General features: G+C 36.9%; 1 protein-coding gene across 1 annotated transcript; it reads left to right on the top strand.

The window, feature by feature from the left end:
- The first annotated feature begins 1,862 nt into the window (after positions 1-1,862).
- On the top strand, positions 1,863-2,831 carry LOC142108284 (olfactory receptor 12D2-like). Its single transcript, XM_075191924.1, has one exon. The coding sequence runs from the start codon at positions 1,863-1,865 to the stop codon at positions 2,829-2,831; it is 969 nt and encodes a 322-aa protein (XP_075048025.1).
- Positions 2,832-15,126: the final 12,295 nt, after the last annotated feature.

Raw genomic sequence — 15,126 nt, 5'->3', positions numbered from 1 at the left:
TTAAGCATAAGGAGTTCCAAGCCTCATTGTTTCAATGAAAATTACAATGCTTAATTTAATTAGAATGCAATGTAAGGTCCAAACACACTTCCCAATGAGCTGTTGGATGCTGTGACTGAATGACAGGATGTGACAGGGCACCGTTGGAGTGTTGAGATGATGACTGCATACAGTGACAGGTATGGGCATTGTCCTACTGCATTCACCATCCATCCAGGCTGATATCAAACAGTGCCCAATCACATGTTGATCAGGAGTGACAGCCCTTTCAGAACCATACACACTTTTATTTGAAGCCAATTAGGTCTAAAATGGTCTAGTCAGCTGTGAAAATCATGTATTGGCACTTTTATAATAGTAGGAAAAAAATAAGTTAAAGATTCTTATTACTAAAAGAAAGTTTCAATATAGAAATACTTTACTGAGAATTTTTTATCAGGCACTGTGCATAAACATATATATGCTAAATTACACTTATTGTACTTTATTTTATATTCACTTAAGCTTAAGCTCAGTATGCTCATTTTGTTTGAAATGTATATTTACAATTTCAATGAATGTCTTCTTCAGTGCTAACCACCGCCATCAGACAGGGTATAAAAAAGCATAGTGAAGGAATATTTTTGAGCACAGCAGTAGACTAAATAATATTTATTTTATTCAGCTTAGGTACATTAAAAGAATATTACAAAATAACTTTAAGATGGGATTGAGTGGATCAACCTATTATCTTATAATAGTTATTTTATTCAGGGGATCATGAACATGTGTAGAAGTCTGCCATTTGCCTCCAGCTGCGGGAGATGTAGGAATGCTAATGAGTAAGTTGAAGAGTGCCATTTATTGGATTATTTTTATGAGCACATTAATATTAATGATAAGTTGTTTATTGGTCTTACTTTTCAATGAATACTGAATCAACTGTATCATCAATTTTCAGTCTTCCATGATTGTTTGACTTAACTATATTAATAACTTCCGGTGTTTAAATTGATATTTTTAGTTCTTTTGCACCACTGTTAACCGTGAGATTGATGCCATAATTTTCGTATGTACAAAATGCTTCTAATAAAAATATTGTAATAAAAAGATGGGATTGAGTCTTTGCTTTCATTCATAAAGAAAATCCAAGCTCTTATGTGAGTTACAGATAATATGTAAATTGTGTACTAGACAATAAGAGTTCTCTCTGTTAAAATTAAATGGCACTTGCAGGCAGCTATGAAGACTGTGTGAGTGAAATAGATAATGTTGTAGAAAATTAGCTAAAACTACTCCAATATGCAAAAAATGTAACATTGACGATGTGTCACTGAAACTAAAATTTAATTATATTGTACCTGTCAACTTGTAGCCACCGAACTACCTAATGGCCATTGTTTTATTTGTTATTGCTTACCCCATTTACCATAACTGTCTGCAAGTGAGAAGTCAGCATTAATGCATTCTATATATATGAAATCCATTCATTTATTTTAAATGAATTGTAGATAGATTGTTGACTGCAAAATATGCTGCCAGAGACATCTGCCTCATTTTCTCATTTCACCAGATTATATTCATATCTCTCTAGAAGCAATTGAAAACGTGAATTCCATTAGATTCAACTACATTATAGTTCTAGGACATAAAGAAAAGCTGTTAAGAAGTGACACCATCCTGGGTAACTACGGTCCTCAGCACGTCACCACCACAAAGCTTGGGAGAATTTAAATATTAAAACGTTTTCTTTCCCCATTAATTTGCTAGATTTGGCGTTACCCTGTCTTTAGCAACGTAACATTAACTTTTGTCAAAAAATAATTTGAGAGAAAATAATGTTTTTTCGTTTCATTGTTATTTCACTGCATCCCTGGAAAGTAATGGGCTTGGCAAATTACACATGTGTCACTGAGTTTTTCTTGCTGGGCTTGACAGACCTCACAAAGCTCCAAGTGACCTTGTTTGTGTTTTTCTTGATGCTTTATATAATCAACTTGTTAGGTAATTTCTCTATCATGGTCATAACCATTATGGATCCCAACCTACACACTCCCATGTATTTCTTTTTGTGGAATTTGTCATTTCTTGACATCTGCTTTTCTTCTGTAACTGTTCCAAAGATGCTCATTGATCTCATGACCCCAGAAAAGACCATTTCTTTCACTGGCTGTATCTCACAAATCCATTTCCTCCATTTCCTGGGTAGCACAGAAGTTATGCTCCTTACAGCAATGTCATATGACAGATATGTGGCTATAGGCAATCCATTGCGTTATTCCAACATTATGAATACTAGAGTTTGCCGATATTTGGCATTAAGTTCATGGATGACTGGTTTTTTCCACTCTCTGTTACAAACAGTGATGACTGCAAAGCTTCCGTTTTGTGGGCCAAACTTAGTGAAGCATTTTTTCTGTGATATTAAGCCAGTGCTACAGTTGGCTTGTACTGACACTTCTCTAAATTTGAAACTTCTTACAAGATTCGCTGGAACAATAGCCACAACAACTTTATTACTAACTCTTCTTTCTTACATATCAATCAGCAAATATCTCGTAAAGATAAAGACAGCGGAAGGCCGAAAACGTGCATTCTCCACATGTAGTGCTCATCTTACAGTTGTCTTTCTCCTATTTGGAACAGTTATTTTTACCTACTCGAGACCATCCACACAAGATTCTTTAGATGAGGATCGTGCTGCTGCCGTTCTGTTTACTGTCATAACTCCAACATTAAACCCAATTATATATACACTGAGGAACAAAGATATGAAGAAATCAATGAAGAAATTTGTGAAGAATTTACAATTCAGACTTGCATTCAAAAAAATAGCAAGTTGTATAAGTTGACCACATTGAATAAACATTTAGGTGCCAGATAATGACATTAGTTTTGCTAAAAGCCTGTTTTTTCAACGTTTACTATTAACATTATTACATTGGTATACTGGTATATAGTTGATAAGGATGGAAAAATATAACAGTCTATCATGTACGCTCTTTATAAATTGCAATTGGGATGATCCAAAGGAAGGTAAAACAAAACGGTGTACCAGTTATACAATTAGCCAAATAAGATGGTGAAATCTCACCATAAAAGCTAATTTGATAAATTTCCTGGACCAATAGCAATTATAATATCCTCTATTAATCATAGCATAATAGCCTATATAAGTTTTAGCAATGGACAACTCATCTAAATACCCACTGAAAATAAACAGACCATGCATATCCCAACCTATGCACACACACTGACACCGAAACACATCTCTCAGAAACATTTAATCACCCCTTCATTGTTATTTTAACAAAAGACACACCAATAATGGATAGAATAGAACCTCTACACCTAACACTTACACCAATACAAAAATGAAAATCAGAGAATGCAATGAGCAAAGCAGAAGTTGGCCTATAGTACAAATCCATTATTTATTTAATTCAAAACAACAACAAATCAGGATTTTAAACCTCAGCAGTAGATCCCTTAATACAGAACAGTTAAGCATACATGAAAGGGAGCTGTAGGAAAACTGTATACAGCTAAATCCAAGCAGAGGCACAACACAAATGCACCACACGTAAACCTCTGTTGTCGAAGTAATAGCAAAAACCCTATATTACAAATTAGTTCAATAGAATGAACCAATGAACTTGAATTTTATGTGTCTGTGCTTTCAAGAGAACGGAAAAACACGTATTGCACAATACAAGAGCAATAACGGTCACATGATCTTCATTTCACAATATAAGGCCAAAAGACATATTTGCTCCAAATAAGGTCAAGAAGACCCTTCCAAAAGACCCCTCCAAGAACATGTCACTTTAATGAAGACTAATCATAAAGACTTAGAGTGTCAGCAGTGATCTAAGCTGGAAAGGTGTGGTTCTGGCAATGATGAGTAAAATTTTCTATTAAAGAAGTACTTAATCAAATATAGATTGTCAATTGGCATTTGAGACCTTGGGTGTATGTCTGCTTCGTCCAGTATGGCTGTATCTGTGCATAATATCTTTTTAATAAAAAATAGAAATATTATATTTTGGAAACCTGCTAATTTCATTTATTATTTAAAAAGAAGAATACAAAAAAATCTTATACAAGCTGGGGGCGTTCGTCCTACGTGTGTCACATACCACACTTTACTCTCTTCATGACTGCTTCGACAAGGGGGAGACATTGATGTCCTACACTCCTTTGCACTGGTGAGTATCAGATGTGTTAAATATATCTGTGCTCCGAAGTGTATCGAGGTATCGAAGCAGAAAGTGAAGAGAATTAGGGGTGGATGCTGACAGGTAATGGACCCTAGGACCTTATTGCCAAATGTGTAGTAATTCATTTAATGTGTTTCTGCAGAGACTAATGTTTAAATGTTGCTAAAATGTGCTTTTCTTCAGTACAGACTGGCCAACCATAACTGGCAAAAGACATTTTAGTGTTTGAACACTGTGTATATTTGCTTGCACAGTTAAGAGATGTGACTTGCAAAGTTAATGTGTTAAATGAAATGCTTTGCAGTATAGACTGATCATCTATATCTGGCAGAAGTCATTGGGATGTTTTGTGAACTACTCTGTAGACTTATTTGGAAAGTTAATAAGTTAATATGTGAGTAGAAATGCCTGTTTCTCATGATGGACGCATCCCTTAGATGAATGGAGACCATAAGTCAGGATAGGGTCTGTTATTTCTAAGGAGAGAAGAGGTAGCACCCGGGCAAAAGTGTGCCTGTAGAGTTTCAAACCTGATTGCAATAAACTGGTGCTGGGGAAAATAACAAAGAAGTTATAAAATGTGTTTTCCAGAGACTGGAATTTTTAATATTGAACCCTAGACGTAATGAGGGATGAAATTCTCTTATAAGAGTAAAGTGAAAAGTAACACAGTTAAAATGTTATTGTTAGTTGTTAATAAGTGATATGAGCAGTCAAAATTGTATAAATTTCAAACAGCAGAAGACATGATATAGCCGTCGTGCATCGTATATGTACATCCCTTGCATTCTCATGTTTCAGCTCTCCCTGAATAGCTGTTTTGTTTTTTTATATCCTAATGTTTTGCATGTGTAACTAAATGTGTCTACCATGAAAATACTATTTGTTTTCTGCATATTGTACATTGTAACTTGAGAAATATTGTGAGTATTTCATATAAATTGATACATATTGGAAATATAACTAAAAATATGTTGGAATTACATCGAGCTATGGTTCAAGAGGGCAGGTCTGGTAAGAAAGCTACTTAAGAATTAATAACTGTTCTGCTGTTTATGTGTAAAATACTTCATATCTTTTTAGAATTGCAAACCTTACTTCAGCTGTGTTAATATTATTGGTCAACGGATTGTGAATTATTTATTCCATATATGATAAAAATGACACGGTATATCTGACTCGTACTTCTGTCATTCAGTTATCCATACTGATACTCAACTCTATTGCATTAAATGCTGGATATTTCATTTCTTTATCGACTTGGAGACAGAGATGAGAATAAATATGTATATGTGTAAATAAGTCTGTTTGTGAAGACAGTAGACTAAAGACAGTCTGATTTTTTTAGTGCCTGTTAACACTTGTGTAGTAATCAAATGTGGTTTTAAAGACTTTATAGATAAATGTCCCATTGCAAGCTAAGTGTTAACTTTTCTTAAGTTTATCTTGGAAACGCGCATTCCAGAGTGTTTGTGTATGTGATTTTAGTGAAACAGCTGATTTTAATACTGTGTCCAAATGTTAAACGTTATGAGAAAATGGTGCCTTTACCTTTTAATTTCAGAACGGCAGGGGGATAGAAAAAAAAAAAAAATAGTGGATTCAGATTTAGTAGAAATCTCGTGATTGAGTGGTTTAAGTTGTATTTGTGTTAGAAACAGTTGTTGAACATCATAAAAGAGAGTTAATAAAATATGCTGGTTTTATGAATCTGGAAGATGTCCAGATTAAATTTAAGATTTAAAGAACTTTTATGGATGTATTAAGTGAATAAATAGTATGTGTCAGTTTTATAGAGGCATAGAGGCATAAGATGAATACTTAAACAAGCTCTTTATTACATTTTAAATAGTGATTTTGCAAATGTAATGTATGTTAGAATATTTTCAGATGGATTGCCCAATACTTTTGGCACGGTAACGTTGCCTAGTGTGATCCGAATCTCCGATCATAAAAGCAATGTGCGTGTGTTTAAACTTTGAGAATTATTTGCTGTTTGAATTAGAATAATTGGTATTTGAAATATGGCAACAAAACCTGTGTTTAATGTAACGTTATCATAAAATAGTTCCATTGAAAAATAATAGTTGTTTTGCTTTGAAAGTAGCATCTGTGTAGGGTTACATAGTGAATTTTTTTAACTGCGTCAGTTTTTCATTTGTTTGAAGTCTCCCATGTTACAAAGATGTCTCTCCTGCCATCTCCCTCGTCCTATGGAATGATGTTTTATTCCCATGCCAAGAGGAGGAGCTCAGTATATGGAAAATTCCTGTGTTCTGAGCCTGAACACAGTTTTTGTACCACAGAACGGGCAAATGACTGGACCCCGCCCTATATTTCTAATGCAGATCTATTTATTACAGTCATAGATTTGTGCAGCTTTGTTTTTTAATGCTAATAAGAACTATTAAGAATATTTCATTTTGTTGTTACCTACAGGGGGGTTTAATCTTTATAAGGTTTCATAGACAGTTCTAATTATTTGTTATAATGTTTGCAGAATAATTTTTGTACCCACAGGAGACCAGAATATGTGAATGATGTTCTGCTGTGAAGATGCTAAACAATTATTGTGTTTTCTTTCAGAAATAATCAAGAAGGAGAAAATTAATTTTTGTACTAACAAGGTTAAATTATTTGCACCTGGTCAGAGATATTTAGATTTCCTAAAGGGTGGTCTTGATATTTGAACACCCTCTACCTTAGGGGAAAAAAAAGAAAGAAATAAAAAGAAATAAAAGCAGTACATTTATTTCTTGATATGACACAATTCTGTAACTAGTGAATATTAGGATTTTCAGACATAACTATATGCCAGATACATTTGAACACATTCCTGAATTCATTGAGGCATTTGAAGATATTAAAAGACTCTAGCCTTTAACCCGACATTAGTCATTCACAATTAAAAGAAATGTTTTCTATTGTACTGATGATGAGAACACTGATTATGACATTTAAAAGATAATTTATGTACAATTAGATAGGTAGCAAAAGCATTAACTTCATGTTTAAGGTTTATAGCCATAGGAGCTATTCTTGTGGAAAAGACACAGGATATTGTGTTGCAGTATGAGTTACATTTGTTTGTACCTTGTGCTGTGGCATAACTCTTGAATAATGCACAGACTAGACATGTGTCTGTAGCAAGGTTTATACAATGGGAAATTAATATGAAATTAAATTGCATTAATTCTTCTAACATTACAATACGCAAATGTCCGAATCTCAATCCTGCTACATTGTTGCCCTCAAAAACCTCACAGGACAAGGAAGACAATGAGCATGATTGTATTAAGTAAATGTGTAAGTTTTTCTCTATGACCAGACATTTCTGAGACTACAAGATGAGGTAATTAAAGCGAAGGCGATATTTTCACCTCACTCACTTCAGGTAGCTGAACTTACAGTACTCATCAGAGCATGTCAACTAGGTAAAAGAAAACGAGTAAACATTTACACAGATTCACATTACGTGTTTGCCATAGTTCATGATTTTGAAGCTATTTGGAAACATAGGGGTTATCTAACATCAACAGAAACACCTATATCACATGCACAAGCAGTCAAACAACTGATAAAGACTATACAGTTGCCAAAAGAGGTTGTAGGCATTAAGTGCCAGGCACATACAAAACAGACAGATGAAGTCTCAGTAGGAAACAAACTAGCAGACTCACCAGCTCGAGAAGCATCTAGTTGAAAGGCAGCCACATACCCAATTGATGATTTTTCATGATATCACATTTCAGAACTTACGACAATGTCAGGAAAAGGCTACATTGAACGAAATTAATACATGAAAAATGAAACAATAAGTTTAAATGTAAAAAAAATTATAATTTGTCTGAAGAACAATGATCTAACTGTTCATACAGTTGTCTAAAGAAGGCCCAGAAGAACACTTGAAAAAGACATTCAATCAGAAGCAGCTCTTGGGCCTGCACAGAAGATAGAACCTAGAGACTATGTAATGGTAAGAAATTTCTTACGCTCTGGTTCCTTTACAGATCAATGGGATGGTACTGCTAAAGGCAAGTTCTATTATCAACTGATACTGCTGTAAAGGTTGCAAAGAAAGACACTTGGATCCATAGTTCCCATTGCAAAAATGTCAAAGACCCAAACTTAAAGGAACCAAAGGACTCAGAACTGAACACAGATAAAGAGACTGAGTTATATTTAAAATAACTCTTCAATGAAGATGGAAGTGCTGATGTATAATCAGCTACAAGGTTATTGACTTATGATGCAAAGAACCTTCAACCTTGTTGTCTGTCTTGTAGGAACAATGATATTTGTAGCCTCAACATGTTATTTATATACTTTGGAAAGGAATTGAGGAGAAGGTAGGAAAGTGATAGCCCATCTGATGTATTAGATGAGGATGATTTTAATAAGACCATTTCTGCTTCTTCTAAATAGGAAAACCAGAGAATTCAGAAATTGTATAGGATTACCACCAATTCCAAAATGTATTTGTGAATATTGTGGTACTCCACCAAAATAAAGGTGTTTAATATAGTGGTCTGATATTAATGAATATTGCTAGAGAGAATATCCAGTTGACCAATTGTATGTTAAGTGAAATGTTAGGAGTTACAAATTGTTGGGTATGTACTTAACCTCCTTTATTGAATATGCCAATGCTACCATTTCTGGTATGAAGAATGACACACATTAGTCCTGATATAAAATGTCAAGAACAAAATTGAGATCTTAGTGATTATTGTTGAAAGTATATGTAACTTGACAATATCTCCGACTATTGCTTTAGCACCACACATAGCTGAATAAATTCCATTTTTTTTTTTTAATAAAACAATAAATGAAGTTAAAATGATAACACCTCAGATAAACGACAGCATCCGGTATACACAATGTAGAACAAAAAGTACTCCAAGTTGTAAGAGTTAGTTTGAATAAGTGTAATACAATAGTTACAGTGCCAAAACCAAGTGAAAAGAGCCTTGTACGTTTGATGTAGACAGAGATTTAGAAATTACATAAAATAAGAAAGCTAAACCAAAGATAGACCTTCAAACAAATGCAACTAGTTTGCAATATATGCCATCAAATCTCTTCAAGGTAAAATATGTACACAATGCACTTTGTAATATTATAATCAACTTTTAATTATTCACTAGCGGAACCAGACTCAGACGAAGAGAACACGATACCAGATGCAAAATTTCACTTGGGTATGCTAATCTCTACCAAAAGATATGATCTACTCATAAATAAGTCAGTAAGACATAAAGTGGGTGTAAATATTGATAATATGTTTACTTATGAAAATTATGAATTTATGACTAATCAATATGAAATTGAATGTTTGGCAGGAATGAATTGATAATGTGACTGGAATTTATCATGATTCCTTTCATTATGTTGGACTAGAATTGTAGGTATTTAAAAATGAACTTTTACAACATTGAGTAGTTTTGGACTATTTAACGGCTCAAACAGGAGGATAAAGTTTAATCCTTGAGACTGAACTTGGAGTCCATTGTTTATTACCTAATCAATGACACCTCCGATCCAGAAACTAATTACAAGTTATATAAACAACTCCCATAATATGACAAAGGATTTTGATGATAAAATTATTATAAAGACTTTAAAATGATTCATCATGGACATGGATGAATCCAACCATATGGTTCTTTGGACTTGGAAAGTGGCTATCTAACCTAATGCATATTTACATGAAATTTATTGTGATAATAATTGTGGCAATATTGTTTCTGTACTATTGTTTACAGTATGGTTTGTGTTGTATACAAATATTTGTGAAAGCCAAACCAATCCGAGAACATCAGTGCTGGCAGAAATATATACTCCTATTCAATGAATTATAGTCACATGAAAAAGTATCATTTTGTGTGTATATAAAAGGGTGGCACTGTCGAAGTAATAATTCACAAAAACCCTATATTACCAATTAGTTCAATAGAATGAACCAATGAACTTGAATTTTGTGTATCTGTGCTTTTAAGAAAACGGAAAAACACGTATTGCACAATGCAAGAACAACAAATTATGTAACGGTGACATGATCTTCATTTCACAATATAAGGCCAAAAGACATATTTGCTCCAAATAAGGTCAATAAGACCCTTCCAACAGTCCCCTCCAAGAACATGTGACTTTAATGAAGACTATTGATAAAGACTTAGGGTTAGATTTACTAAGCTGCGGGTTTGAAAAAGTGGGGATGTTGCCTATAGCAACCAATCAGATTCTAGCTTTCATTTATTTAGTACCTTCTACAAAATGACAGCTAGAATCTGATTGGTTGCTATAGGGAACATCCCCACTTTTTCAAACCCGCAGCTTAGTAAATCTAGCCTTTAGAGTGTCAGCAGTGATCTATGCTGGAAAGATGTGGTTCTGGCAATGATGGGTCACATTTTCTATAAAAGAATGACTTAATCAAATACACATTGTCAATTGGCATTTGAGACCTTGGGTGTATGTCTGCTTCATCCAGTATGGCTGTATCTATGCATAATATCTTTTCAATAAAAATAGAAATATTATATTTTGGAAACCTGCTCATCTCATTTATTATTTAAAGAGAAGAATAGAAAAATCTTATACACTGTCACTATCAGGTCTCCGCCGCAGCATGGGACCGATCATCTGGTTCAAAGCCAAAGTGTATATCCTACATGTATGGTTGTAAAAATTCTCTTTTGTCTTGTTACTGATAGCTTGACACAACAACGGGGAACAGGTTATGGGCAGTTTGGTGGCTTAGTGGTTAGCACTTCTGCCCCATAGCACTGGGGTCATGAGGTCACTTCCTAAACACTCCTGACCTTATCTGTGTGGAGCTGGCGTGGGTTTCCTCTGGGGTGCTCTGGATACCTCCCATACTCCAAAAACATACTAGAGGATTGATTGGCTGCTATTAAATTGACCCTATTGTGTGTGTATGTGTATGGAATTTAGACTGCAAGCTCCAATGGGGCAGGGACTGATGTGAGTTCTCTGTACAGCGATACGGAATTAGTAAAGCCATATAAATAGCTGATAAAGCCACTCATCCAGCGAAACGCACTTCAGCGTTTCTGCTGGCTGCATTTTGAGCTCCTTTTAAAATAGTAAGAGGCACTATAAGATACAGGCAGGAATATGTGATAATTAAAGGTTAGGTTTAATACAGCTCCCTATATGCCCCAAAAAGCATGGAGCATTTATGAGGTAGTTAGCAAATCACTCCCTTTTATAGAATGGATGTAAATATACATTCTTCAGCAGGCAAGATCAAGCATGTGGACTCAAACAGATACATTAATGGAGAATGTTTGTAAGCTAAAAACAAAGTAGTCTAAATGTATCCAGTGTGAATACTATGAGCAACAGCGGAAACTTAGTTTCTGATAGCTTTTCCCTTAATTTCTATTTTCAATACAAGAAAAGCTGTCAACTGTCTATAAGGGAACACAAATCTCTAGTAACCATTCCAACCTCCCTCATTTTCATGCCTGAATATCTTAAGAACATACAATCTCACTTAACTTAGGAACGATTCTAAGTGCACCCAGCAAAATTAATTCACATTTTGATTTATTCACATTCACTATTTCACTGTTTTATATTCCGCTGTTTTATATTTAAAACTTTTTAATGAACAATAAATAGTGGTTAATTTTAAATACAACAAATAAATATTAAAAAATAAAAAAGAGAGAATTCATTGCACTACTTCGAACAAACTTCTTTCTTCTCTTCTTCTATCATAGGAGGAAGAATAGTCAGTATGGACAAAACAAATATATAGATGAGGCCAATACTCTTATAGCTGATCCAAATACATGCAAAAAAACTTGCCTATGGTAAAACTATCACATTTGTTTCAGAATTAGAAAACATACTAGAAAAAGGACTAGCAAATAACAATATACCCTTTAACTAATATAAACATATATAAAGGAACTGCACAAACAACACTACTTATTAGAACCAAGTCCAAGAGATGACAGACATATTAAAAGAGAAAGGACATAGCTCTCCAGAATGCTAGAAACAGGTTAAAGTACAGACAGGTCAATACTAGTTCCCTTAAGCTCACCTGCAAAAAAAAAAACAATGAAGATTTAACCACTCCAGCATTAAGGATGTGTGGAACTCATCCTGCACATATACCTCTAATATACAAAGCATAAGTACTACACTTTCTTAACACACGTGGTGTGCAAATTTTGACATTACTGAACGTGCATGCGCTCAGTCCCCGCAGTGTAAAAACACTAGAAGACCCAGGGGGTGAGGTATGTCGTGACCTTCCAAATATTTTTGTTCCCATTTATTAATGAAGAGAGATTTCAATCTGTGTATTCCAAGGGCGTGGCTTAGATGTCATTTGCACAGGATGCACATCCGCAGAGCTCTGACTCCCAGTTACATAAAACCTACTAAAGTGGAGATATTTCCACCCACTGGCCATACAGATCATCAGTGGACTGTGCCATGATACTGTAGGGCCAGCACACACTCTAGAAGCCAGCACCCGCTCTACAGGCTCACAGAAAACAGGCAGCCCGCCTGCCCTCCCCAAGCATGTGAACACATTCCATCCTGGCCCTGAAGCTGCTGCCAGACCCAGTAAGCAGCTGACTGGTGCCCGGACGCCGGACAGTGCTTTCCACTCAACTTTTACAACCATAGCGGATTGTGAGGCACTTACCCCCCACAGCACAGAGGCAATGGGACTAAACACTCCTACTGCCAAGTGGAACCTGATTGGTGTGTAGACCACAGCACCCCTCGAAGTGCCCCCCCCCCGCACCAATAGCACTTACCTCACGATTGCCGGCAGCCATATTGCAGGATTCTCCACTGCTTGACTGGGAGCTGCAGTGCTATGTCCTACACAGAAAGAGAGCTGTGATCCACCACATGATCAATGGTCTCCTGTGGATACACCTGTGGGTAGAGTGAGTACCTTTGTCACTCAGAATCCTCCCTCATTCCATCTGCATGAAGTTCCCAATGCAGCTGAATTGGACTGTGCTGCCAATCCAGTAACTACACATCAAATTTAGGCTTCAATTGTTACTCCCATCACTTGCTAATATTGGGGAACTGAGAACCCCCCTGGACACCCACAACACTCTACTCAGACCAATAATTCGCCCTTACTGACACTACCCAATCAGGCTCTGTGGACTTCCGCATTATGTCTGATTCCTAATAGCCCGCACACAGGGCTGCCAAGAGGAATTCAGGGCCCCAGTACAACAACTTCATGGGGCCCCCTTATAGGTGCGCATGTTGAAAAATTTTGCGCGGCCCAAAGTTATTGGTAGGTGTGGTCATACAATTGGGGGCATAGCTATGCATCATTGGGGCATGGCTGGTGGGAGAAAAGCGCTAGGCCCTGAATTCGCCATGGCGTGACATATGTCCAAGCACTCCTGACTTTCAAGACATCTAGCACCACAGTGTAGTACAGAAAGAATGCAGTGTGTACACATAGAGTTCACAGTCTTGGCCTGTACCTTACATTGGGCAGAACATTCACCAAAAATTGACAATGTCCCACTAGAATCACAACATTTCACACACTCTCCTGCTCTCTCCTACCTCCTACCTGTTCTTCTCACTTTCACTAATGTGGCCGAAGGTTTCTTTATTTGCGGCATGTCTAGGTCCTGGAATGTTGGGGGACCCTATTTGGAAAAAAATGGCTACATTTAGAAAATTACAACCAACCCCACCAATAAATCAATAGCACCCATGATTAATAATTAGGCCTTACTCCAGCCCCAACATTAAAATAGTATTCCCATTACCACGCAAACAAAATAGCAACCATTAATTAGCCACCATCTACCTCACACACACTACATTGCCAAAAGCTCTCTGTGCCATCACACACACATTACTGTGCCCCTTCATCATCACCACGCTATGCCCCCTTATGATCGCTTTGCGCCCTCCATGCTGCCTTTGCCCCTTTCTTCATCCCCCTGTGCCATGCTGCCTTTTCCCCCTCCTTTCATCATCCCCCTGTGCCATGCTGCCTTTGTCACTCTTTTCTTTATTCCCCTGTGCCATGCTGCCTTTGTCCCTCTTTTCTTTATCCCCCTGTGCCATGCTACCTTTGTCCCTCTTTTCTTCACCCCCCTGTGCCATGCTGCCTTTGTTCCTTTTTTCTTCATCCCCTTGTGCCATGCTGCCTTTGTCCCTCTTTTCTTTATCCCCCTGTGCCATGCTGCCTTTGTCCCTCTTTTCTTTATCCCGCTGTGCCATGCTGCCTTTGTCCCTCTTTTCTTTATCCCTCTGTGCTATGCTGCTTTTGTCCCTCTTTACTTTATCCCGCTTTGCCATGCTGCCTTTGTCCCTCTTTTCTTTATCCCCCTGTGCCATGCTGCCTTTATCCTCTTTTCTTTATCCCCATGTGCTATGCTGCTATTGTCTCTCCTTTCTTTAACCCCCTGTGCCATGCTGCTTTTGCCCTCCTTTCTTTAACACCCTGTGCCTCTCTGCATTTCTCCTCTTTCACTTACCTCTGTATTGCTTTCTTTCATCTTTCTTTTCTTTTCTTCTCTCTTCTGTCTTCTGACTTTTTCTGTGCTCAGCTCTTCACTGAATGTTGGGCGTGACGTGATGACGTCATGACCGACATTCATTGCAAACAGAGAGAGGGGAAGAGGGACGCCGCGCCGCGATCATGTGAGTATTTCTATACACATATGATCGCAGCGCCTACACCCTTTGCCATCCCTGGCTGACTCACAATTCCAACATTAGCGTCTGGCTCATCCGAGCCCCCTTTGCCTTCTCATTCACCCAATAACACCCCCTCAACTGACACGGAGGTGTCTCTCTGGCAGAAGGATTACAGCTGCTGTTTGGAGAGGACTGTCACCTCCTGCGCTCTGCTGCTGTCCCTGCTGCTGTCGGCTTAGCAAGG

Source organism: Mixophyes fleayi, chromosome 12, assembly GCF_038048845.1.
Source record: "Mixophyes fleayi isolate aMixFle1 chromosome 12, aMixFle1.hap1, whole genome shotgun sequence".
Lineage (NCBI taxonomy): Eukaryota > Metazoa > Chordata > Amphibia > Anura > Limnodynastidae > Mixophyes > Mixophyes fleayi.
Note: the sequence above shows the minus strand (reverse complement) of the source record. Positions and strands in the feature narration are given on the sequence as shown.